This window comes from Coregonus lavaretus (assembly GCF_964263955.1).
Source record: "Coregonus lavaretus genome assembly, chromosome: 16".
NCBI lineage: Eukaryota > Metazoa > Chordata > Actinopteri > Salmoniformes > Salmonidae > Coregonus > Coregonus lavaretus.
Window position 1 is genome coordinate 730,302 of NC_140003.1, and position 25,539 is coordinate 755,840.

A 25,539-nucleotide genomic window follows, 5' to 3' on the forward strand; every position below is an offset into this window, starting at 1 on the left:
AGACATGCCACCAGGGGTTTCTTCCCGGTCCCCAAGTCCAGAACAGACTCCGGGAAACGGCCAGTACTACACAGAGTTATGACTACATGGAACTCTATTCCACATCAAATAACTCATGCAAACCTGAACATTTAATTGAAAAAACACAAAACTACACCTTAAGGAACAATGTGGACTGTGTGTGAAGAGATGCATAGTGGCTTGCGAAACTATTCACCCCCCTTGGCATTTTTCCTATTTTGTTGCCTTACACCCTGAAATTAAAATATATTTTTTGGGGCTTTGTATCATTTGATTTACACAACATGCATACCACTTTGAAGATGCAAAATATGTGTTATTGTGAAACAAACAAGAAATAAGACAAAAAAACAGAACCTGAGCGTGCATAACTATTCACACCCCCCAAAGTCAATACTTTGTAGAGCCACCTTTTGCAGCAATTACAGCTGCAAGTCTCTTGCTCTCTATAAGCTTGGCACATCTAGCCACTGGGATTTTTGCCAATTCTTCAATGCAAAACTGCTCCAGCTCCTTCAAGTTGGATGGGTTCCGTTGGTGTACAGCAATCTTTAAGTCATACCACAGATTCTCAATTGGATTGAGGTCTGGGCTTTGACTAGGCCATTCCAAGACATTTCCCCTTAAACCACTCGAGTGTTGCTTTAGCAGTATGCTTAGGGTCATTGTCCTGCTGGATGGTGAACCTCTGTCCCAGTCTCAAATCTCTAGAAGACTGAAACAGGTTTCCCTCAAGAAATTCCCTGTATTTAGCGCCGTCCATCATTCCTTCAATTCTGACCATTTTCCCAGTCCCTGCCGATGAAAAACATCCCCACAGCATGATGCACCACACCATGCTTCACTGTGGAGATGGTGTTCTCGGGGTGATGAGAGGTGTTGGGTTTGCGCCAGACATAGCGTTTTCCTTGATGGCCAAAAAGCTCAATTTTAGTCTCATCTGACCAGAGTACCTTCTTCCATATGTTTGGGAAGTCTCCCACATGCTTTTTGGCGAACACCAAACGTGTTTGCTTATTTTTTTCTTGAAGCAATGGCTTTTTTCTGGCCACTCTTCCGTAAAGCCCAGCTCTGTGGAGTGTACGGCTTAAAGTGGTTCTATGAACAGATACTCCAATCTCCGCTGTGGAGCTTTGCAACTCCTTCAGGGTTACCTTTGGTCTCTTTGTTGCCTCTCTGATTAATGCCCTCCTTGCCTGGTCTGTGAGTTTTGGTGGGCGGCCCTCTCTTGGCAGGTTTGTTGTGGTGCCATATTTTTTCCAGTTTTTAATAATGGATTTAATGGTGCTCCGTGGGATGTTCAAAGTTTCGGATTTTTAAAAATAAGCCAACCCTGATCTGTACTTCTCCACAACTTTGTCCCTGACCTGTTTGGAGAGCTCCTTGGTCTTCATGGTGCCGTTTGCTTGGTGGTGCCCCTTGCTTAGTGGTGTTGCAGACTCTGGGGCCTTTCTGTGTATGCCACCTGCATACACACACAAACCAGACAGCCCACACACACAGCATTCTCACACTCACACATCACCCCCACCAATACACACACACACACACAGCCAAACACAGACATCTCAGCATCCCCAAACACACACTCACACACTACACACACCACACTACACACACACACACACACACACACACACACACACACACACACACACACACACACACATCCTAACACACACACACACATCCTAACACAGACACACACTTCTCAATAAGTCTGAACAGTAACACAGAAGGCTACACTATTAGTCTAATAACATAGCTTACTTCTAAGGTAGGCCTACACCTGAGTTGGGTTACATTGTAATGTTATGTTTGGTGTTGATAAGTTACTGTAGTGATGGGAGGGTAAACTACCCCGTTTCCGAGTGAGCTGCCTGCTAGCCACCTGCACAGAAAGATAGATGGGACACATTTTCAATTCACTGGTATGTAGCTATGTTTTTATCAATTGTAGGGCAGAAGCCACTGAATTCTGGTAGTTTACACCGCAAAGCAGCACTGCCTCTCACCCAGAGCGTTACCTCAGCAAATGGCATCAAGCCAACAAACACTCCCTCACACTAGCTAGCATCTCGTCATGAAAACGGGTGGCGCCATGTTTGTTTGGACCAATCCCTGACAACCCATACACCAGAATGTAGCTACAAAGTAGTACTTTGTAAGCTGCTATGCTTTTGTCTCTGAAAAGATCAATGACAGAAGCAAAGGAAAAAAAGTTTGACCTTATAATTTATTCAAAGGACATCTGTTGACCATAAAACACCATCAGGACTTTCCCATACTTGTTGGCAATAAAATGTCACATCGAGCTTACTAAAATGGAGTGAGGAACACACCGATTTCGCGGGTTTCATAAAAAAGGCTGTCCTGCAGAATTGAATGTTCTAAGCACGGCACTTACTTTACATTTGGGCTCATATCATGTAAATATCATAATGTACAGTATGTGATTTTTAGACATGGTTAAAAAAACTTCCACTTTCATGTTTTCAAATGATTTATTATGTATTTTGACGACCACATGGTTGACATTTAATGAAAATCTCACATAACGTCCATTGTTTGTTACGTCACCTAACACCCTACCTATGTGTTTAGATGTAAATGTGATTAAAGACCATACACGCAATACACAGAGGGTCATCGTCCTGCTTTCAGACATCAACATCATCTAAGTCTACCTTTTAAGTGAAAGAACCATTGTGATTCATTTCATGTTTTTTCCTCATTCCTCATCAGGCTGCAGTGGAAGTCTTTGGTCTGGTCCAGGAGTTACTTCCTGCTGCCTCTGCTCTGAACCAGAAGTATTCCCCACCGGCTTTCAACCCCAACCAATCAACAGACAGCACCACGGGCAACCTGCCTGAGCAGGGCCTATCAGCTTGCACCACCTCCAGTCACTATGCTGTGATAGAGAGCGACCACCCTTACAAGCAGGCCGGAGTCGCACAGTATAAGGTAACGCACACACGCTCACTGGCACACAACACACACGCACACACACACACACACACACACACACACACACACACACACACACACACACACACACACACACACACACACACACACACGGTACAGTAGGACTATTTCCAACATAAGAATTCTTAGTCAATGGTAAATAAAAAAGTACATGTAAAACTACAGTGGGGGAAAAAAAGTATTTAGTCAGCCACCAATTGTGCAAGTTCTTCCACTTAAAAAGATGAGAGAGGCCTGTCATTTTCATCATAGGTACACGTCAACTATGACAGACAAATTGAGAAAAAAAATTCCAGAAAATCACATTGTAGGATTTTTAATGAATTTATTTGCAAATTATGGTGGAAAATAAGTATTTGGTCACCTACAAACAAGCAAGATTTCTGGCTCTCACAGACCTGTAACTTCTTCTTTAAGAGGCTCCTCTGTCCTCCACTCGTTACCTGTATTAATGGCACCTGTTTTAACTTGTTATCAGTATAAAAGACACCTGTCCACAACCTCAAACAGTCACACTCCAAACTCCACTATGGTCAAGACCAAAGAGCTGTCAAAGGACACCAGAAACAAAATTGTAGACCTGCACCAGGCTGGGAAGACTGAATCTGCAATAGGTAAGCAGCTTGGTTTGAAGAAATCAACTGTGGGAGCAATTATTAGGAAATGGAAGACATACAAGACCACTGATAATCTCCCTCGATCTGGGGCTCCACGCAAGATCTCACCCCGTGGGGTCAAAATGATCACAAGAACGGTGAGCAAAAATCCCAGAACCACACGGGGGGACCTAGTGAATGACCTGCAGAGAGCTGGGACCAAAGTAACAAAGCCTACCATCAGTAACACACTACTCCGCCAGGGACTCAAATCCTGCATTGCCAGACGTGTCCCCCTGCTTAAGCCAGTACATGTCCAGGCCCGTCTGAAGTTTGATAGAGTGCATTTGGATGATCCAGAAGAGGATTGGGAGAATGTCATATGGTCAGATGAAACCAAAATAGAACTTTTTGGTAAAAACTCAACTCATCGTGTTTGGAGGACAAAGAATGCTGAGTTGCATCCAAAGAACACCATACCTACTGTGAAGCATGGGGGTGGAAACATCATGCTTTGGGGCTGTTTTTCTGCAAAGGGACCAGGACGACTGATCCGTGTAAAGGAAAGAATGAATGGGGCCATGTATCGTGAGATTTTGAGTGAAAACCTCCTTCCATCAGCAAGGGCATTGAAGATGAAACGTGGCTGGGTCTTTTAGCATGACAATGATCCCAAACACACCTCCCGGGCAACGAAGGAGTGGCTTCGTAAGAAGCATTTCAAGGTCCTGGAGTGGCCTAGCCAGTCTCCAGATCTCAACCCCATAGAAAATCTTTGGAGGGAGTTGAAAGTCCGTGTTGCCCAGCGACAGCCCCAAAACATCACTGCTCTAGAGGAGATCTGCATGGAGGAATGGGCCAAAATACCAGCAACAGTGTGTGAAAACCTTGTGAAGACTTACAGAAAACGTTTGACCTGTGTCATTGCCAACAAGGGGTATATAACAAAGTATTGAGAAACTTTTGTTATTGACCAAATACTTATTTTCCACCATAATTTGCAAATAAATTCATAAAAAATCCTACAATGTGATTTTCTGGATTTTTTTTTCTCATTTTGTCTGTCATAGTTGACATGTACCTATGATGAAAATTACAGGCCTCTCTCATCTTTTTAAGTGGGAGAACTTGCACAATTGGTGGCTGACTAAATACTTTTTTTCCCCACTTTATGTGTGTGTGTGTATGTATGTGTGTATATATATATATATATATATATATATATTCACACTCACACTACCGGTCAAATGTTTTAGAACACCTACTCATTCAAGGGTTTTTCTTAATTTTTACTATTTTCTATATTGTAGAATAATAGTGACGACATAAAAACTATGAAATAACACATATTGAATCATGTGGTAACCAAAAAAGTGTTAAACAAATCAAAATATGTTTTATATTTGAGATTCTTCAAATAGCCACCCTTTGCCTTGATGACAGCTTTGCACACTATAAACACAACATGCAACAATTTAAGGAAATCAGTCAATTGAAATAAATAAATTAGACCCTAATCTATGGATTTCACATGACTGGGAATAAAGATATGCATCTGTTGGTCACATATACCTTAAAAAAAAGGTAGGGGCGTGGATCAGAGAACCAGTCAGTACCACCATTTGCCTCAAGCAGCGTGACACATCTCCTTCTTATAGAGTTGATCAGGCTGATGATTGTGGCCTGTGGAATGTTGTTCTACTACTCTTCAATGGCTGTGCGAAGTTGTTGGATATTGGCGGAAACTGGAACACGCAGTTGTACACGTCGATCCATAGCATCCCAAACATGCTCAATGGGTGACATGTCTGGTGAGTATGCAGGACATGGAAGAACTGGGACATTTTCAGCTTCCATGAATTGTGCACAGATCCTTGCGACATGGCACAGTGCATTATCATGCTGAAACATGAGGTAATGGCGGCGGATGAATGGCACGACAAATAAAATGCAATTGTGTTCGTTCTCCGTAGCTTATACCTGCCCATACCATAGCCCCACCGCCACCATGGGTAACTCTGTTCACAACGTTGACATCAGCAAACCGCTCGCCCACACAACGTCGTACACGCTAGTCTTAGACGATCCCGGATGTGGAGGTCCTGGGGCTGGCGTGGTTACATGTGGTCTGCGGTTGTGAGGCCGGTTGGATGACCTGCAAAATTCTCTAAAATGACATGGGAGGTGGCTTATGGTAGAGAAATTAACATTCAATTATCTGGCAACAGCTCTGGTGAACATTCCTGCAGTCAGCATGCCAATTGCACGCTCCCTCAAAACTTGAGACATCTGTGGCATTGTGTTGTGTGACAAAACTGCACATTTTAGAGTGGCCTTTTATTGTCCCCAGAACAAGGTGCACCTGTGTATTGATCATGCTGTTTAATCAGCTTCTTGATATGACACACCAGTCAGGTGGATGGATTATCTTGGCAAAGGAGAAATGCTCACTAACAAGGATGTAAACAAATGTGTGCACAGAATTTGAGTGAAATAAGCTTGAAAATGCTTGAAACATAGGACCAACACTTTACATGTTACTTTTATATTTTTGTTCATTGTGTGTATATATACAGTGCATTCGGAAAGTATTCAGTCCCCTTGACTTATTCTAAAATGTATTAAATAGTTTTTTTCCCCTCATCAATCTACACACAATACCCCATAATGACAAAGCAAAAATTGGTTTTTAGAAATGTTAGCAAATATATTTAAAAAATAATAATAACTGAAATATCTTATTTATATAAGTATTCAGACCCTTTACTCAGTACTTTGTTGAAGCACCTTTGGCAGCGATTACAGACTCAAGTCTTCTTGGGTATGACGTTACAAGCTTGGCACACCTGTATTTGGGGAGTTTTTCCCATACTTCTCTGCAGATCCTCTCAAGCTCTGTCAGGTTGGATGGGGAGCGTCGCTGCACAGCTATTTTCAGGTCTCCCCCAGAGATGTTAGTTCGGGTTCAAGTCCGGGCTCTGGCTGGGCCACTCAAGGACATTTAGAGACTTGTCCCGAAGCCACTCCTGCTTGCCTTGGCTGTGTGCTTAGGGTCGTTGTCCTGTTGGAAGGTGAACCTTCGCCCCAGTCTGAGATCCTGAGCGCTCTGGAGCAGGTTTTCATCAAGGATCTCTCTGTACTTTGCTCCGTTCATCTTTTTCTCGATCCTGACTAGTCTCCAATCCCTGCCGCTGAAGAAAATCCCCACAGCATGATGCTGCCACTACCATGCTTCACTGTAGGGATGGTGCCAGGTTTCCTCCAGACGTGATGCTTGGCATTCAGGCCAAAGAGTTCAATCTTGGTTTCATCAGACCAGAGAATCTTGTTTTTCATGGTCTAAGTCCTTTAGGTGCCTTCTGCCAAAATCCAAGCGGGCTGTCATGTGCCTTTTACTGAGGAGTGGCTTCCGTCTGGCCACTCTACCATAAAGGCCTGATTGGTGGAGTGCTGCAGAGATGGTTGTCCTTCTAGAAGGTTCTCCCATCTCCACAGAGGAGCTCTGTCAGCGTGACCATCAGGTTCTTGGTCACCTCCCTGACCAAGGCCCTTCTCCACCGATTGCTCAGTTTGGCCGGTCAGCCAGCTCTAGGAAGAGTCTTGATGGTTCCAAATATCTTCCATTTAAGAGTGATGGTGGCCGCTGTGTTCTTGGGGACCTTCAATGCTGCAGAATGTTTTTAGTACCTTTCCCCAGATCTGTGCCTCAACACAATCCTGTCTTGGAGCTCTACGGACAATTCCTTCGACCTCATGGCTTGGTTTTTGCTCTGACATGCACCGTCAACTGTGGGACCTTCATATAGACAGGTGTGTGCCTTTCCAAATCATGTCCAATGAATTGAATTTACCACAGGTGGACTCCAAGTGGTATGAACATGTCAAGGATGATAAATGGAAATAGGATGTACCTGAGCTTAATTTCGAGTATCATAGAAAAGGGTCTGAATACTTACGTAAATTAGGTATTTTTTTATTTTTATTTTTTATACATTTGGAAAAATGTCTAAAAACCTGTTTTCGCTTTGCTATTATGGGGTGTAGATTGATTAGGGAAAACATTTATTTAATACATTTTAGAATATGGCTGTAACGTAAAATTTTTTGGAGAAAGGGGTCTGAATACTTTCCAAATGCACTGTGGGTGTGTATATAAAATATATACTCAGCAAAAAAAGAAACGTCCCTTTTTCAGGACCCTGTCTTTCAAAGATATTTCGAAAAAATCAAAAGAACTTCATAGATCTTCATTGTAAAGTGTTTAAACACAGTTTCCCATGCTTGGTGGTCCTCTGTAGCTCAGCTGGTAGAGCACGGCGCTTGTAACGCCAAGGTAGTGGGTTCGATCCCCGGGACCACCCATACACAAAAATGTATGCACGCATGACTGTAAGTCGCTTTGGATAAAAGCGTCTGCTAAATGGCATATTATTATTATTATTATTATTATTGTTCAATGAACCATGAACATGCACCTGTGGAACGGTCGTTAAGACACTAACAGCTTACAGACGGTAGGCAATTAAGGTCACTTAAGGTCACAGTTATGAAAACTTAGGACACTAAAGAGGCCTTTCTACTGACTCTGAAAAACACCAAAAGAAAGATGCCCTGGGTCCCTGATCATCTGCGTGAACGTGCCTTAGGCATGCTGCAAAGAGGCATGAGGACCAGGGAAATACATTGCAATGTCCGTACTGTGAGATGCCTAAGACAGCGCTACAGGGAGACAGGACGGACAGCTGATCGTCCTCGCAGTGGCAGACCACGTGTAACAACACCTGCACAGGATCGGTACATCCGAACATCACACCTGCGGGACAAGTACAGGATGACAACAACAACTGCCTGAGTTACACCAGGAACGCACAATCCCTCCATCAGTGCTCAGACTGTCCGCAATAGTCTGAGAGAGGCTGGACTGAGGGCTTGTAGGCCTGTTGTAAGGCAGGTCCTCACCAGACATCACTGGCAACACCGTTGCTGGACCAGACAGGACTGGCAAAAAGTGCTCTTCACTGACGAGTCGCGGTTTTGTCTCACCAGGGGTGATGGTCGGATTCGTGTTTATCGTCGAAGGAATGAGCGTTACACCGAGGCCTGTACTCTGGAGCGGGATCGATTTGGAGGTGGAGGGTCCGTCATGGTCTGTGGCGGTGTGTCACAGCATCATCGGACTGAGCTTGTTGTCATTGCAGGCAAACTCAGTGCTGTGCATTACAGGGAAGACATCCTCCTCCCTGATGTGGTGCTCATCCTGACATGACCCTCCAGCATGACAATGCCACAAGCCATACTGCTCGTTCTGTGCGTGACTTCCTGCAAGACTGGAATGTCAGTGTTCTGCCATGGCCAGCGAAGAGCCCGGATCTCAATCCCATTTGAGCACATCTGGGACCTGTTAGATCGGAGGGTGAGGGCTAGGGCCATTCCCCCCAGAAATGTCTGGGAATTTGCAGGTGCCTTGGTGGAAGAGTGGAGTAACATCTCACAGCAAGAACTGGCAAATCTGGTGCAGTCCATGAGGAGGAGATGCACTGCAGTACTTATTGCAGCTGGTGGCCACACCAGATACTGACTGTTACTTTTGATTATGACCCCCCCCCCCCCCCTTTCTTCAGGGACACATTATTCAATTTCTGTTAGTCACATGTCTGTGGAACTTGTTCAGTATATGTCTCAGTTGTTGAATGTTGTTATGTTCATACAAATATTTACACATGTTAAGTTTGCTGAAAATAAACACAGTTGACAGTGAGAGGACGTTTCTTTTTTGAGTGTACAAAACACCTTCCTAATATCACTTGCCCTCAGAACAGCCTGAATTCATTGGGGCATGGACTCTACAAGGTGTCGAAAGCATTCCACAGGGATGCTGGCCCATGTTGACTCCAATGCTTACCACAGTTGTGTCAAGTGTCTGGATGTCCTTTGGGTGGTGGACCATTCTTGATACACACGGGAAACTGTTGAGCATGAAAAACCCAGCAGCTTTGCAGCTCTTGTTACAAACCGGTGCGCCTGGCACCTACTACCATACACCGTTCAAAGACACTTCAATCTTTTGTCTTGCCCATTCATCCTCTGAAAGGCACACATGAACAATACATGTTTCAATTGACTCAAGGCTTAAGAATCTTTCTTTAACCAGTCTCCTCCCCTTCATCAACACTGATTGAAGTGGATTTAACAAGTGATCTTAGCTTTCACCTGGATTCACCCGGTCAGTCTATGTCATGGAAAGAGCAGGTGTTTTTAATGTTTTGTACACTCAATGTATTTGTATTTATTAGGGATCCCCATTAGCTTCTGCCAAGGCAGTCCCCGCTGTTCCATAAGGTGTACTTTTACCTATTTTCTAAATCTGATTCTACTGCTAGCATCAGTTACTTGATGTGGAATAGAGTTCAATGTAGTCATGGCTCTATGTACTACTGTGTGCCTCCCATAGTCTGTTCGGGACTTGGGCAATGTGAAGAGACCTCTGGTGGTATGTCTTGTGGGGTATGCATGGGTGTCCGAGCTGTGTGCTAGTAGTTTAAACAGACAGCTCGGTACATTCAGCTTGTCAACACTTCTTACAAAAACAGGTAGTGATGACGTCAATGTCTCTTCCACTTTGAGCCGTTAGAGATTGACATGCATATCATTAATGTTAGCTCTCAGTGTACTTTTAAGGGCCAGCCGTGCTGCTCTGTTCTGAGCCCTCTTTGTGGCACCTGACCACACTACTGAACAGTAGTCTAGGTACGACAAAACTGGGGCCTGTGGGACCTAGAATGCAGAGGAACGCTTTATTATGGACAGACTTAGCTACTTATCTACCAATATGTTTTGACCATGACAGTTTACAATCCAGGGTTACTTCAAGCAGTTTAATCACCTCAACTTGCTCAATTTCCACATTATTCGTTACAAGATGTAATTAAGGTTTAGGCTTCAGTGAATGATTTGTCCCAAATACGATGCTTTTAGTTTAGGAAATATTTAGGACTAACTTATTCCGTGCCACCCATTCTGAAACTAACTGCAGGTCTTTAAGTGTTCCAGTCATTTCAGTTCTTGTATATAGTGTTAAGTCATCCGCATACATAGACACACTGGCTTTACTCCAAGCTAGTGGCATGTCGTTAGTAAAGATTGAAAAAATTAAGGAGCCTAAACAGCTGCCCTGGGGAATTCCTGATTCTACCTGGATTATGTTTGAGAGGCTTCCATTAAAGAACACCCTCTGTGTTCTGTTGGACAGGTAACTCTTTATCCACAATATAGCAGGGGGTGTAAAGCCATAACACATACGTTTTTCCAGCAGCAGACTATGATCGATAATTTGACAACACTTCTTACAAAAACAGGTAGTGATGACGTCAATGTCTCTTCCACTTTAAGCCGTTAGAGATTGACATGCATATCATTAATGTTAGCTCTCAGTTTACTATTCTTGGGTAGTGGAATGACTTTTGCTTCCCTCCAGGCCTGAGGTCACACACGTTCTACTCAGCTTAAATTGAAGATGTGGCATTATCGTCCGCTATTATCCTCAGTAATTTTCCATCCAGATTGTCAGACCCCGGTGGCTTGTCATTGTTGATAGACAACAATTATTTTTTCACCTCTTCCACACTCATTTTATGGAATTCAAAAGTACAATGGTTGTCTTTCATAATTTGGTCAGAAATACAGTACCAGTCAAAAGTTTGGACACACCTATTCATTCCAAGTTTTTTTTTATTCATTTTTACTATTTTATACATTGTAGAATAATAGTGAAGACATCAAAACTATGACAACACATATGGAATCATGTAGTAACCAAAAAAGTGTTAAACAAATTAAAATGTTATATTTTATATTCTTCAAAGTAGCCACCCTTTGCCTTGATGACAGCTTTGCACGCTCTTGGCATTCTCTCAACCAGCTTCATGAGGTAGTCACCAGGAATGCATTTCAATTAACAGGTGTGCCTTGTTAAAAGTTATTTTTTTTATTTTTTTTCCTTCTTAATGCGTTTGAGCCAATCAGTTGTGTTGTGACAAGGTAGGGGTGGTATACAGAAGATAGCCCTATTTGGTAAAATTCAAAATTAAAGCAAGAACAGCTCAAATAAGCAAAGAGAAACGACAGTCCATCATTACCTTAAGACATGAAGGTCAGTCAATACGGAACATTTCAAGAACTTTGAAAGTTTCTTCAAGTGCAGTCGCAAAAAACATCAAGTGCTATGATAAAGCTGTCTCTCACGAGGACTGCCACAGGAAAGGAAGACCCAGAGTTACCTCTGCTGCAGAGGATACGTTCATTAGAGTTAACTGCACCTCAAATTGCAGCCCAAATAAATGCTTCACAGAGTTCAAGTAACAGACACATCTCAACATCAACTGTTCAGAGGAGACTGCGTGAATCAGGCCTTTGTGGTCGAATTGCTGCAAAGAAACCACTACTAAAGGACACCAATAAGAATAAGAGACTTGCTTGGGCCAAGAAACATGAGCAATGGACATTAGACCGGTGGAAATCTGTTCTTTGGTCTGATGAGTCCAAATTTGAGATTTTTGGTTCCAACCGCCGTGTCTTTGTGAGACGCAGAGTAGGTGAACGGATGATCTCCGAATGTGTGGTTCCCACCATGAAGTATGGAGGAGGAGGTGTGATGGTGTGGGGGTTATTTATTTAGAATTCAAAGGACACTTAACCAGCATGGCTACTACATCATTCTGCAGCGATACGCCATCCCATCTGGTTTGCTCTTAGTGGGACTATCATTTGTTTTTCAACTGGACAATGACCCAAAACACACCTCCAGGCTGTGTAAGGGCTATTTGACCAAGGAGAGTGATGGAGTATTGCATGACCTAGCCTCCACAATCACCCGATCTCAACCCATTTCAGATGGTTTGGGATTAGTTGGACCGCAGAATGAAGGAAAAGCAGCCAACAAGTGCTCAGCATATGTGGGAACTCTTTCAAGACTGTTGGAAAAGCATTCCTCATGAAGCTGGTTGAGAGAATGCCAAGAGTTTGCAAAGCTGTCAAGGCAAAGGGTGGCTACTTTGAAGACTCCAAAATATATTAACACTTTTTTGGTTACTACATGATTCCATATGTGTTATTTCATAGATTTGATATCTTCACTATTATTCTACAATATAGAAAATAGTAAAAAAATAAAAATAATGAGTAGGTGTGTCCAAACTTTTGACTGGTACTTTACTTGGATATGTAGTGTCAGCGTTTGTTGCTGGCCTAAGTTTGCTTATCTTGCCAATGAAAAAGTAAGTTGGCAATATCAGTGGGTTTTGTGATGAATGAGCCATCTGATTCAATGAATGATGGAGCAAAAGTTTGCCTTTTTTCCCAAAATGTCATTTAAGGTGCTCCAAAGCTTTTTACTATCATTCTTTATATCATTTTTTTTTTTTTCAAAGCACAGTTTAATTTAGTTTTTATTTAGTTTAGTCACATGATTTCTTAATTTGCAGTACGTTTGCCAATCGATTGGGCTGCCAGACTTATTTGCCATACCATTTTTAAATTCCTCATCAATCCAAGGGGATTTAATCATTTTTACAGTCCTTTTCTTAATGGTTGCATGCTTATTAGTAACTGGAATAAGCAATTTCATAAATGTGTCAAGTGCAGCGTCTGGTTGCTCCTCATTACACACAACAGACCAATAAATATTATTTACATTATCAACATAAGAATCACTACAAAACGTATTGTATGACCTCTTATACACTATATTAGGCCCAGCATTTGGCACTTTTGTTTACCTAGATATGGCTCCTATATGTGATCACTACATCCTATGGATTTGGATACTGCTTTAAAGCAAATTTCTGCAGCATTAGTAAAGATGTGATCAATACATGTTGATTTCATTCCTGTGCTATTTGTAACTACCCTGGTAGATTGACTGACAACCTGAACCAGGTTGCAGGCACAGGTTACATTTTTGAAGCTTTTTCTTGAGTGGGTAGCTTGATGAAAGCCAGTCTATTTAAATCACCTAGAAAATATACTTCTCTGTTGATATCACATACATTATCAAGCATTTCACGCATATTATCCAGATACTGACTGTTAGCACTTGGTGGTCTATAGCAGCTTCCCACAAGAATGGGCTTTAGGTGAGGCAGATGAACCTGTAGCCATATTACTTCAACAGTATTTAACATGAGATACTCTAAGCTTTACAGGGATGTGGTTCTGATTATAGACCGTAACACTGCCCCCGTTGGCTTTTCTTCTTTACCGTAGAAGTTATAGCCATTTATTGCTACCACTTTATACGTTTTTTATTTTTATTTATTTTTTTATTTAGCAGACGCTCTTATCCAGAGCAACTTACATGAGCAATTAGGGTTAAGTGCCTTGCTCAAGTGCACATCGACAGATGTTTCACCTAGTCGGGTCGGGGATTAGAACCAGCGACCTTTCGGTTACTGGCACAATGCTCTTAACCACTAAGCTACCTGCCGCCCATATAATCAAAGGTATTATCTAAGTGAGTTTCAGAGATAGTCAGAATATGAATGTCATCTGTTACAAGAAAGTTATTGACTTCATGAGCCTTGTTTCTTTGGCTACATATGTTCATATGGGCTATTTTTAGCACTTTTCTGGGTTGCTTTATTGTTTTTAATGCTTTACTGGGAAGCTTATCAGAAGTAGACTTGCTCATGTTATTTATATTGGAGCTGATAGTGCACGGTGAGCTGCACACAGTGGACTTCCTGCTAGGGCACACTGCCTCAGTGCTAACAGTGTAACTCTGGTTCATAGGCACATGTGTATATATATGAGGCAGGATGATTACCTTTAATTGTTTCATGGCTTTGACCATCCTCTCCCCCTCCACACCTCAGGTGTCATTCCCGGACTGCGTGCGGTGGACCACCATCGAATTTGACCCCCAGTGTGGCACGGCCCAGCCAGAGGATGTCCTCCGCCTGCTCATCCCCAGCCGCTCGCTCCACCTGTCCAGCCTGGGCTCCAAGCCCCTGGCCCACGACACCATCAACACCTGGGTGGAGCTCAAGAAGATCTCCGGCTCCAATGGCTGGCCCACCACCGTCCTAGTGCTGCCAGGTAAGATAAGAGGTCCAACTCTTCACCTCCTGTCAGATGAAACTCTTTGACACAATGTTTATTTATTTTTAAGCTTTGATCCTTGTTAGATGTGTAATTATTGTTCTGTGGCTAATGCTGAGTGGGTAAAACTGGTTGTAATGACTTAGTTTCAAACAGATTTGCCTGTTGGGTGATGCTTTTTTGTTTCAGTAGGAAGGCATTTCATTTGACTAGCTAACTAAAATGACAAGCAAGGACAAAAATCTTCTGAACCAATCAAATGTTAGCTTATTGATCGATTTGGGACAGCTCAATCTCTTCAATGGACAGCTCTGCTGAACCACCTGCATTAATTAATCTCAGCTAATCTACATTAAAGTAGTCTCCCTGTCCTCCCTGCTGTCAATATCACTGTATCACCCATGTGTTCTTCCTCTGGGATTCCAGGAAATGAGGCCCTGTTCTCCTTGGAAACGGCCTCTGACTACGTAAAAGACGAGAAGGCTTGTTTCTATGGCTTCAAGTGTGTTGCCGTGGGATACGAATTCAACCCTGGACCAGATGAGGTAAGGGGGAACTAGTTTTTGCATGTTAAAGGGGTAGTTTACCCCAAAACAAGATTTGCCAACTTTTCTTATTCTTGTACTGTCTCAGAAGATCTCCGGCTCAGGCTCTCCGGCTCAGAAAACATTTTTTTTTTACAACAAATTATACATTTAGATATGCTGTTGGAAAATCTTGAATTGATGATTATTGATAATAATTCGTAATGACTGTCGAGCTTGGCCTCTATCCCAGGCCTTGATTTCCACAACTCATCGTGTCCTGATCCCTTCACCCCTCTCGAGCTGTCCGAGTGATTTGACGAGAAGCCCATCAAGCTTGTATGCGTCTCGAAGAGGGCAAGAGACCCATGCTTTCCTGAGCAGCAGAGAAAGTTCCCTAATAAATACATAAACTTTATTAATAACGTTCACACAATGATTCAGCCCCGTAGCCTACAACAAGGAAAAATATGTTTCCTTTACAAAACACAGCTTGCTTTGAAGCTTGAATTAGGATAGGGAAAGACATTGCAAGTGCTACATATTCAGTTATTGGTATAGATGCAGATCAGTGGTGATTTACATGCGTGTTTATCTGGTTGCTTCAGCATTTAAACACAGCTCGCAGCTGCAACTTTGACACTGTTGAACTGCATGTCTGAGTGTGCCGAGTGGACAGGGGGAAAGGAGAGAGGAGACAAAGATGGTAGCCATTCATGTGCTCTTCTCGCTAGAGCACTCAAAATGCAGTGAATTTATCCCTTGCTTGCTACGAAGTTACAATCACTGTAGACACTTGTGAAAAAAGGAATCCACAGATGAATCTTTAAATAAGTTTCAGATCCGAGCGGTCATGAAGAAGGAAATCGTGAAATGTTGTCAATTATTGCTTTATCTGAGAGTATTAAGTCAGTTGATGGAATGCATATATAAAAACTGAAATTGGGTAATATTCCTCTTTAAGTCAAATGTTAAAAATACTGGTTGAAGTATGGATACGTTTCCCTGTAAAATTCAAACCTTAACTTATTATACTGTATTCACTGAGGCACCCCACTGTGTGTGTGTGTCAGTGTTAATTTCATCAACAAAAATAGTGACTATAATATTTGTCAAACATCAATTTTTCTGTGGCCATTGACTATAAATGACTAAATAGACCTAGAAAAAAGATTTTTCATTTCAGTTGACTAAAACAAGACAAGACAAAATAATCTCTGACAAAAATCTGACAACTAAATGGACTGGACAAGAGTTTTTGGAGAGATTGAAAGCTTTTCAGTGACGAGCATAATATTAGCAGCAAGGATGCGCAGCGCAGTTCTGTTTAGCAATGGGAAGGGACACGTCATTATTCAAATTACAAAAATGTTATTAAGGCTTAATGATATTTTAGTCAAAATGACTCGACTAAATCTGAAAAAGAGGGCCAAAATTAACACTGGTGTGTGTGTGTGTGTTTCAGGGTATTATCCAGCTGGAGAAGGAGTTGGCGTACTTGGGCAGTTTGTGTGCTGCTGCTCTCATGAAGAAGGATCTGGCTCTGCCTATAGGTGAGGGAGATCATACAAGAACATACAGGTAGATGGTAGAACTGATAGGGAACACAGGTGAAAAGATATTGAACATATATCAACTCATATTCTTTCAACACCAAGTACCAGGTGCTTAGTTCTCATTATTTAAGTTTACCATCTTTTTTCATGCTCAGCTAAAGTGCAAATATATGGTCAATATATTGGCACCCTTGCACTTTACAATGGAGTGCAATGGAGCAGAATGTTGTTATTTTTTCTCTTTTCAAAACTGGTTAATAATTTAGTCCAGGACAATTTGTGACTTTAAAGGGAAAAATCTCAATTTCATTGCAAGGGTTCCAATTTCACTGTGCAGTTTTAAATCAAACAAATACACGTGTGAACACCAAATGTTTTTTTTTTTCAATTTCATCTTATTTTAGAAGAAATTGTGAATCGTGCAAGGGTGCCAATATATTTGACCGCAACTGTATGTACGTATATGATAAGTGCATGTAAGATTATAATTTGCACCAAATGGCATATCCTATTTTATACTCTGTACTTTTTTTTCCAGGGAATGAACTTGAGGAGGACCTTGAGATTCTTGAAGAGGCCTCTCTCCAGGTATTCTGATGTCATTGAACCTTTTATAAAAATCACATTGCGACATAATAACTAAAGCTGTCAAGGGTGTAACCACATATGAAAAAGACAGCCAGCACTCAAAAACGTATCAGAAGTCACAATGGACGCATTTCTGCCATCAAGCCTTCGTCAGCATGTAACCATGACATACTTCCATCTCCACCCCCTCTTCTTCCCCCCTTAACTCCCCCCCTCTCCCCACAGGTGTGTAAGGCCCACTCAGGTATCCTGGGCAAGGGGCTGGCCCTGTCCCACTCCCCCACCATCCTGGAGGCTCTGGAGGGCAACCTGCCCCTGCACCTGCAGACCAACGAGCACTCCTTCCTGGAGGACTTCATCACCTGTGTGCAGAACTCCAGCGGAGGACGCCTGGCCAGGTGAGAGAGAGGAAGAGTGCATGTAGACACAAAAAAAACGTAGGCCCGGACACACATTCCTACATGCACACTAAGCATGGATGTACGCACACACACAAACACACACTACTGTGAAACAAATATCAGCTCAATGCTTTTTAAATTTCTTCGGCTCTTGGCCAGGTCGTCAATAAATGGATGAACAAATGCCCCCCCCCCCCCTTTCCTCCCTCCAGGTGGCTGCAGCCAGACTCGTACGCGGACCCCCAGAAGACGTCTCTGATTCTGAACAAGGACGACATCCGCTGCGGCTGGCCCACCACAGTGGCCGTCCAGACCAAAGACCAGTACGGAGATGTGGTGCACGTGCCGAACATGAAGGTCAGAGTTTTTAATTTTTTCGATTCTTACCTCATGTAATATGAGGCCTACATCATCACATGATTGTCTGTGGTGACAGTGATCATACACTTATGTTTGCCGCACACTACCTATTCAGACTGTTAGCTAACCTGCTGTTCAGGCTTGGCGAGAAAGCTAGCGACCAAGTCACTTGAAATTTGCGTTAACCTTACACTCATGGAAATTGGAATATATGGATAGTGCCAAATGTAAATGTTTCTAACAGAAGAACTATAGAAAGCATATGCATGACCATGGTAGCAACTGAAAGAGAACACTGGAGGTAATGGGGAAATTATCTGACCGAAGGTGAGGACAGAACAGTTCACCTGACACAAGACTGAATCCAAACATTATGCTGTTGATTTTATGTGCATTTTACATTTGCTGTACTTTTCACAGCATTTGTAAATAACGAAATCTGAAAATACTCTGGATACATTCAGTAACATAAGAATATTAATTGACATTTTTGAGTAGGCGCAAGGTAAGAAAAAACAATTCCAAGGCTTTGAGCGAGAGGTCTAACTGGTGTATCCAAGTGGCCACACACCTCTCCAAACCGTGCACAGTTCTTAAGTAATTTCAATGCACTTTTATGACTCAAAGAAATTACCTTACTTTTACATTTTAGTCATTTAGCAGACACTCTTATCCAGAGCGACTTACAGGAGCAATTATAAGTGCCTTGCTCAAGGGCACATCGACAGAGTTTTCACCTAGTCTGCTCTGGGATTCAAACCAGCGACCATTCGGTTACTGGCCCAATGCTCTTAACCGCTAGGCTACCTGCTGCCCTCCAAAAACGCAATCCAAAAACAATCCATGTATATCACAATCTGGGTCAGGTGGGCATCATTTAATAATAATAATAATAATATGCCATTTAGCAGACGCTTTTATCCAAAGCGACTTACAGTCATGCGTGCATACATTTGAAAGCTTATTATATTGCCAACATGACTAGATATGTTATAAAATATGATCTTAGTGTAAGGCTTTCAAAAGGCACTTCAGACAAACAGATTGTAATTTTGGTGGGCATAGACTGGAGTCATGAGTGCATTCAAATGTGTGTTCCGCGGCTTATTTTCTAAAAAATACGACAAACAGGCTCATTCTGTTCAGGACAACCCAGGGTATAACGCATCCTTGTAACTGGATCAGACATAGCGATCATAAATGTTGATACTGTAAATTACATGAGTTTTCAAATATAGAAATGTGAAGTGCACATTTGGACTGGTATGACATCAAAGCGGTATTTATTATAATCGTCAACATCTATTATTATTATTTATTATAATCGTCTCATCTGTCAGAACACATCAACTCCTCTCGATTTACAGCATTTCCCTCATTCAGACAACAACAAATGTGCAAAAGTACCCCCATAATTTTATTTTTTATTATCTTTAACTCTGCATTGTTGGAAAAGGACCCATAAGTAAGCTGTTAGTCTACACCTGTTTTTTACGAAGCATGTGACATAACATTGGATTTGATTTGGGGCATCTTGTCGCGCGCGGTGCTCAAGTTTATAACGGCTGTCAGTCAAAACCCATACAGCGCTGTGAGGCGGAGAAACCTGAGCTCTGACGACATGTAAAGCATGTTACTGTACAGCCACTGCATTCCAATTTAGGCGCTGATCAATGACATGACGGGCTGTGAGTGGAAAGGTTAACTTAGGACATTTTCAACTCTGGTCACGAGCTCGCTAGTTGCCAACCGATAAGTTGCTGAGTGTCCCCTTGTGTCCATCGGAAAATGACTGGGTGCTGATAGACTCAGCAAATTTGAACCCACTGATAGACTCAGCAAATTTGAACCCCAAATTTGAACCCAATGTTAGTACATTTTCAAGGTGAACATAAAACAAATAGTATATATTAGCTAATGTTTGCAAACTGTATGCCTTTTTGAACGTTTCCCATGTCTCTCCCTCTCCTCTTCCCAGGTGGAGGTGAAGGCGGTGCCCGTCTCCCAGAAGAAGTCCATGCAGCAGGAGAGCATGAGGAAGCTGCAGCGTCTCCCAGGCAGCGCCAACCCCTCCTCCTCGGGCACAGCTGACCTTACCTTCGGGGGCCTGCCCATGCCCAAGCTGGAGGCCACCTATGAGCCCATGATCGTCAAGGAGGCGCGCTACATTGCCATCACAATGATGAAGGTTAGGGAACCACAAACCTGGGACCATAGAGATAAAAATATTTTTAGGCCTCCCGAGTGGCGCAGCGGTCTAAGCACTGCGGCGTCACTACAGACCCGGGTTCGATCACGGGCTGTGTCGCAGCCGGCCGTGACCAGGAGACCCATGAGGCGGCGCACAATTGGCCCAGCGTCGTCCGGGTTAGGGGAGGGTTTGGCCGCCAGTTATGCAGCGTTTCCTCCGACACATTGGTGCGGCTGGCTTCCGGGTTAAGCGAACAGTGTGTCAAGAAGCAGTGCGACTTGGCAGGGTTGTGTTTCGGAGGACGCATGGCTCTCGACCTTCGCCTCTCCCGAGTCTGTAGGGAGTTGCAGCGATGGGACAAGACTGTAACTTCCAATTGGGGAGTAATATATATATATATATACAGTGAGGGAAAAAAGTATTTGATCCCCTGCTGATTTTGTACGTTTGCCCACTGATAAAGAAATGATCAGTCTATAATTTTTATGGTAGGTTTATTTAAACAGTGAGAGACAGAATAACTACAAAAAAATCCAGAAAAACACATGTCAAAAATGTTATAAATTGATTTGCATTTTAATGAGGGAAATAATTATTTGACCCCCTCTCAATCAGAAAGATTTCTGTCTCCCAGGTGTCTTTTATACAGGTAACGAGCTGAGATTAGGAGCACACTCTTAAAGGGGGTGCTCCTAATCTCAGTTTGTTACCTGTATAAAAGACACCTGTCCACAGAAGCAATCAATCAATCAGATTCCAAACTCTCCACCATGGCCAAGACCAAAGAGCTCTCCAAGGATGTCAGGGACAAGATTGTAGACCTACACAAGGCTGGAATGGGCTACAAGACCATCGCCAAGCAGCTTGGTGAGAAGGTGACAACAGTTGGTGCGATTATTCGCAAATGGAAGAAACACAAATTAACTGTCAATCTCCCTTGTCCTGGGGCTCCATGCAAGATCTCACCTTGTGGAGTTGCAATGATCATGAGAACGGTGAGGAATCAACCCAGAACTACACGGGAGGATCTTGTCAATGATCTCAAGGCAGCTGGGACCATAGTCACCAAGAAAACAATTGGTAACACAGTACGCCGTGAAGGACTGAAATCCTGCAGCGCCCGCAAGGTCCCCCTGCTCAAGAAAGCACATATACAAGCCTGTCTGAAGTTTGCCAATGAACATCTGAATGATTCGGAGGAGAACTGGGTGAAAGTGTTGTGGTCAGATGAGACCAAAATCGAGCTCTTTGGCATCAACTCAACTCGCCGTGTTTGGAGGAGGAGAAATGATGCCTATGACCCCAAGAACACCATCCCCACCGTCAAACAGGTGGAAACATTATGCTTTGGGGGTGTTTTTCTGCTAAGGGGACAGGACAACTTCACCGCATCAAAGGGACGATGGACGGGGCCATGTACCGTCAAATCTTGGGTGAGAACCTCCTTCCCTCAGCCAGGGCATTGAAAATGGGTCGTGGATGGGTATTCCAGCATGACAATGACCCAAAACACACGGCCAAGGCAACAAAGGAGTGGCTCAAGAAGAAGCACATTAAGGTCCTGGAGTGGCCTAGCCAGTCTCCAGACCTTAATCCCATAGAAAATCTGTGGAGGGAGCTGAAGGTTCGAGTTGCCAAACGTCAGGCTCGAAACCTTAATGACTTGGAGAAGATCTGCAAAGAGGAGTGGGACAAAATCCATCCTGAGATGTGTGCAAACCTGGGGGCCAACTACAAGAAACGTCTGACCTCTGTGATTGCCAATAAGGGTTTTGCCACCAAGTACTAAGTCATGTTTTGCAGAGGGGTCAAATACTTATTTCCTAAAATGCAAATCAATTTATAACATTTTTGACATGCGTTTTTCTGGGTTTTTTGGTTGTTATTCTGTCTCTCACTGTTCAAATAAACCTACCATTAAAATTATAGACTGATGATGTCTTTGTCAGTGGGCAAACATACAAAATCAGCAGGGGATCAAATACTTTTTTCCCTCAGTGCCTTGCAAAAGTATAGAAAATTGAGCTTTTTGGCCATCAAGGAAAACGCTATGTCTGGTGCAAACACAACACCTCTCATCACCCCGAGAACACCATCCCCACAGTGAAGCATGGTGGTGGCAGCATCATGCTGTGGAGTGTTGTTCATCGGCAGGGACTGGGAAGCTGGTCAGAATTGAAGGAATTGATGGATGGTGCTAAATACAGGGAAATTCTTGAGGGAAACCTGTTTCAGTCTTCCAGAGATTTGAGACTGGGACGGAGGTTCACCTTCCAGCAGGACAATGACCCTAAGCATACTGCTAAAGCAACACTTGAGTGGTTTAAGGGGAAACATTTAAATGTCTTGGAATGGCCTAGTCAAAGCCCAGACCTCAATCAAATTGAGAATATGTGGTATGACTTAGATTGCTGTACACCAGCGGAACCCATCCAACTTGCATCTTCAAAGTGGTAGGCATGTTGTGTAAATCAAATGATACAAACCCCCCAAAATTCAATTTTAATTCCAGGTTGTAAGGCAACAAAATAGGAAAAATGCCAAGGGGGGTGAATAATTTCGCAAGCCACTGTATATACAATAACATTACAAATATATAGATATATATCAGCTTGTAAGTAAAGAATACTGGTTTATTTCTACCTGGGATGCGTTTCATGCCAAGAAGATTCCAAGTACCCTTCTCTCTGCCCCCGTTCTCTCCCCTTCACAGATCAGATAGATCTGGATGGAAAAGCAACATGGCAGAACCTTGAAAAATGTGTTTGTTTCACATGATTTGTGTTTTGCTTTTCATGGTTTGTGTTTGCTTTTTAATGTATTGTGTAATTGATGTGTGTATATATATATTTATAGTGTAATTGTTGTTAACTGATGTGTTCGTGCAGGGCTCATCTGCAAAAGAGACCGTGGTCTCAGCATGATTCCCTGGTTAAATAAAAAACATAAAACAAAAGGTGTTGCTCACCTGACCCATGTTTCCTTGTGAAATTATACAGAGAAATTGTTTCTTTTTTGAGAGCGTAACCTAGCTGTATTATGTTTTTTGACACCATGTTTATCCTCTCTTTGTCCAGGCCTATGAGAATTACTCGTTTGAGGAGCTTCGCTTTGCTTCACCCACGCCAAAGAGGTAAGAGATGAGATCAAGTTCAATCAAGTGCAGCAAAAGTAATTGAATGAGAACAAACACTATTTGAACCCAGGTTTGATGACAAAATGTACTTTAACTCTACCCACGTACAAATTACCTCAACTACCTCAACTAGCCGGTGCCCCCGCTCATTGACTCTGCACCGGTACCCCCACTGTATATAGCCTCCCTACTGTTATTTTATTTTACTTCTGCTCTTTTTTTCTCAACACTTTATTTTTATTTTTTATTTATTACTTTTTTTATTAAACTAAATGCATTGTTGGTTAAGGGCTGTAAGTAAGCATTTCACAGTAATGTCTACACCTGTTGTATTCGGCGCATGTGGCAAGTAACATTTTATTTTATTTGAAAATTGAATGAGAAATGTTTTCATCCCTGTTTCTCTCCACTGCCAGGCCCAGTGAGAACATGTTGATTCGGGCCAACATAGACGGGACGTACAGTGCCAACTGGACCCCCGGAGCTGTGGGCTTCTACACCATCCACGTCACCATCGACGGCATCGAGATCGGTAACGCAGAACAGGGTTGGGTTCACTTATTTCTATTTAATCATTTCATTGTAGTAAGTGAACAGAGATTCCAATTCCCATGTTCCTGTTTTGAAATTGGACTAGAGCTCAAGTCAGCTCAACATACAGTGGGGGAAAAAAGTATTTAGTCAGCCACCAATTGTGCAAGTTCTCCCACTTAAAAAGATGAGAGAGGCCTGTAATTTTCATCATAGGTACACGTCAACTATGACTGACAAAATGAGGGAAAAAAATCCTGAAAATTACATTGTAGGATTTTTGATGAATTTATTTGCAAATTATGGTGGAAAATAAGTATTTGGTCACCTACAAACAAGCAAGATTTCTGGCTCTCACAGACCTGTAACTTCTTCTTTAAGAGGCTCCTCTGTCCTCCACTCGTTACCTGTATTAATGGCACCTGTTTGAACTTGTTATCAGTATAAAAGACACCTGTCCACAACCTCAAACAGTCACACTCCAAACTCCACTATGGCCAAGACCAAAGAGCTGTCAAAGGACACCAAAAACAAAATTGTAGACCTGCACCAGGCTGGGAAGACTGAATCTGCAATAGGTAAGCAGCTTGGTTTGAAGAAATCAACTGTGGGAGCAATTATTAGGAAATGGAAGACATACAAGACCACTGATAATCTCCCTCGATCTGGGGCTCCACGCAAGATCTCACCCCGTGGGGTCAAAATGATCACAAGAACGGTGAGCAAAAATCCCAGAACCACACGGGGGGACCTAGTGAATGACCTGCAGAGAGCTGGGACCAAAGTAACAAAGCCTACCATCAGTAACACACAACGCCGCCAGGGACTCAAATCCTGCAGTGCCAGACGTGTCCCCCTGCTTAAGCCAGTACATGTCCAGGCCCGTCTGAAGTTTGCTAGAGTGCATTTGGATGATCCAGAAGAGGATTGGGAGAATGTCATATGGTCAGATGAAACCAAAATATAACTTTTTGGTAAAAACTCAACTCGTCGTGTTTGGAGGACAAAGAATGCTGAGTTGCATCCAAAGAACACCATGCCTACTGTGAAGCATGGGGGTGGAAACATCATGCTTTGGGGCTGTTTTTCTGCAAAGGGACCAGGACGACTGATCCGTGTAAAGGAAAGAATGAATGGGGCCATGTATCGTGAGATTTTGAGTGAAAACCTCCTTCCATCAGCAAGGGCATTGAAGATTAAACGTGGCTGGGTCTTTCAGCATGACAATGATCCCAAACACACTGCCCGGGCAACGAAGGAGTGGCTTCGTAAGAAGCATTTCAAGGTCCTGGAGTGGCCTAGCCAGTCTCCAGATCTCAACCCCATAGAAAATCTTTGGAGGGAGTTGAAAGTCCGTGTTGCCCAGCGATAGCCCCAAAACATCACTGCTCTAGAGGAGATCTGCATGGAGGAATGGGCCAAAATACCAGCAACAGTGTGTGAAAACCTTGTGAATACTTACAGAAAACTTTTGACCTGTGTCATTGCCAACAAAGGGTATATAAGAAAGTATTGAGAAACTTTTGTTATTGACCAAATACTTATTTTCCACC

At 42.8% G+C, this 25,539-nt stretch overlaps 1 protein-coding gene across 3 annotated transcripts in view; it reads left to right on the forward strand.

Moving 5' to 3' along the window:
• Window positions 1-25,539, forward strand: part of LOC311143712 (E3 ubiquitin-protein ligase MYCBP2-like) — a 316,497-nt gene that overhangs the window by 207,119 nt on the left and 83,839 nt on the right. For all 3 annotated transcript variants that reach the window (XM_084179581.1, XM_084179580.1, XM_084179582.1), the window contains exons 39-48: window positions 2,767-2,985; window positions 14,474-14,696; window positions 15,126-15,244; window positions 16,689-16,776; window positions 17,318-17,367; window positions 17,593-17,765; window positions 17,981-18,125; window positions 20,107-20,316; window positions 23,397-23,452; window positions 23,872-23,987. In XM_084179581.1, the coding sequence (XP_084035707.1) occupies window positions 2,767-2,985; window positions 14,474-14,696; window positions 15,126-15,244; window positions 16,689-16,776; window positions 17,318-17,367; window positions 17,593-17,765; window positions 17,981-18,125; window positions 20,107-20,316; window positions 23,397-23,452; window positions 23,872-23,987 (1,399 nt within the window). The remainder of the gene's footprint in view (window positions 1-2,766; window positions 2,986-14,473; window positions 14,697-15,125; window positions 15,245-16,688; window positions 16,777-17,317; window positions 17,368-17,592; window positions 17,766-17,980; window positions 18,126-20,106; window positions 20,317-23,396; window positions 23,453-23,871; window positions 23,988-25,539) is intronic.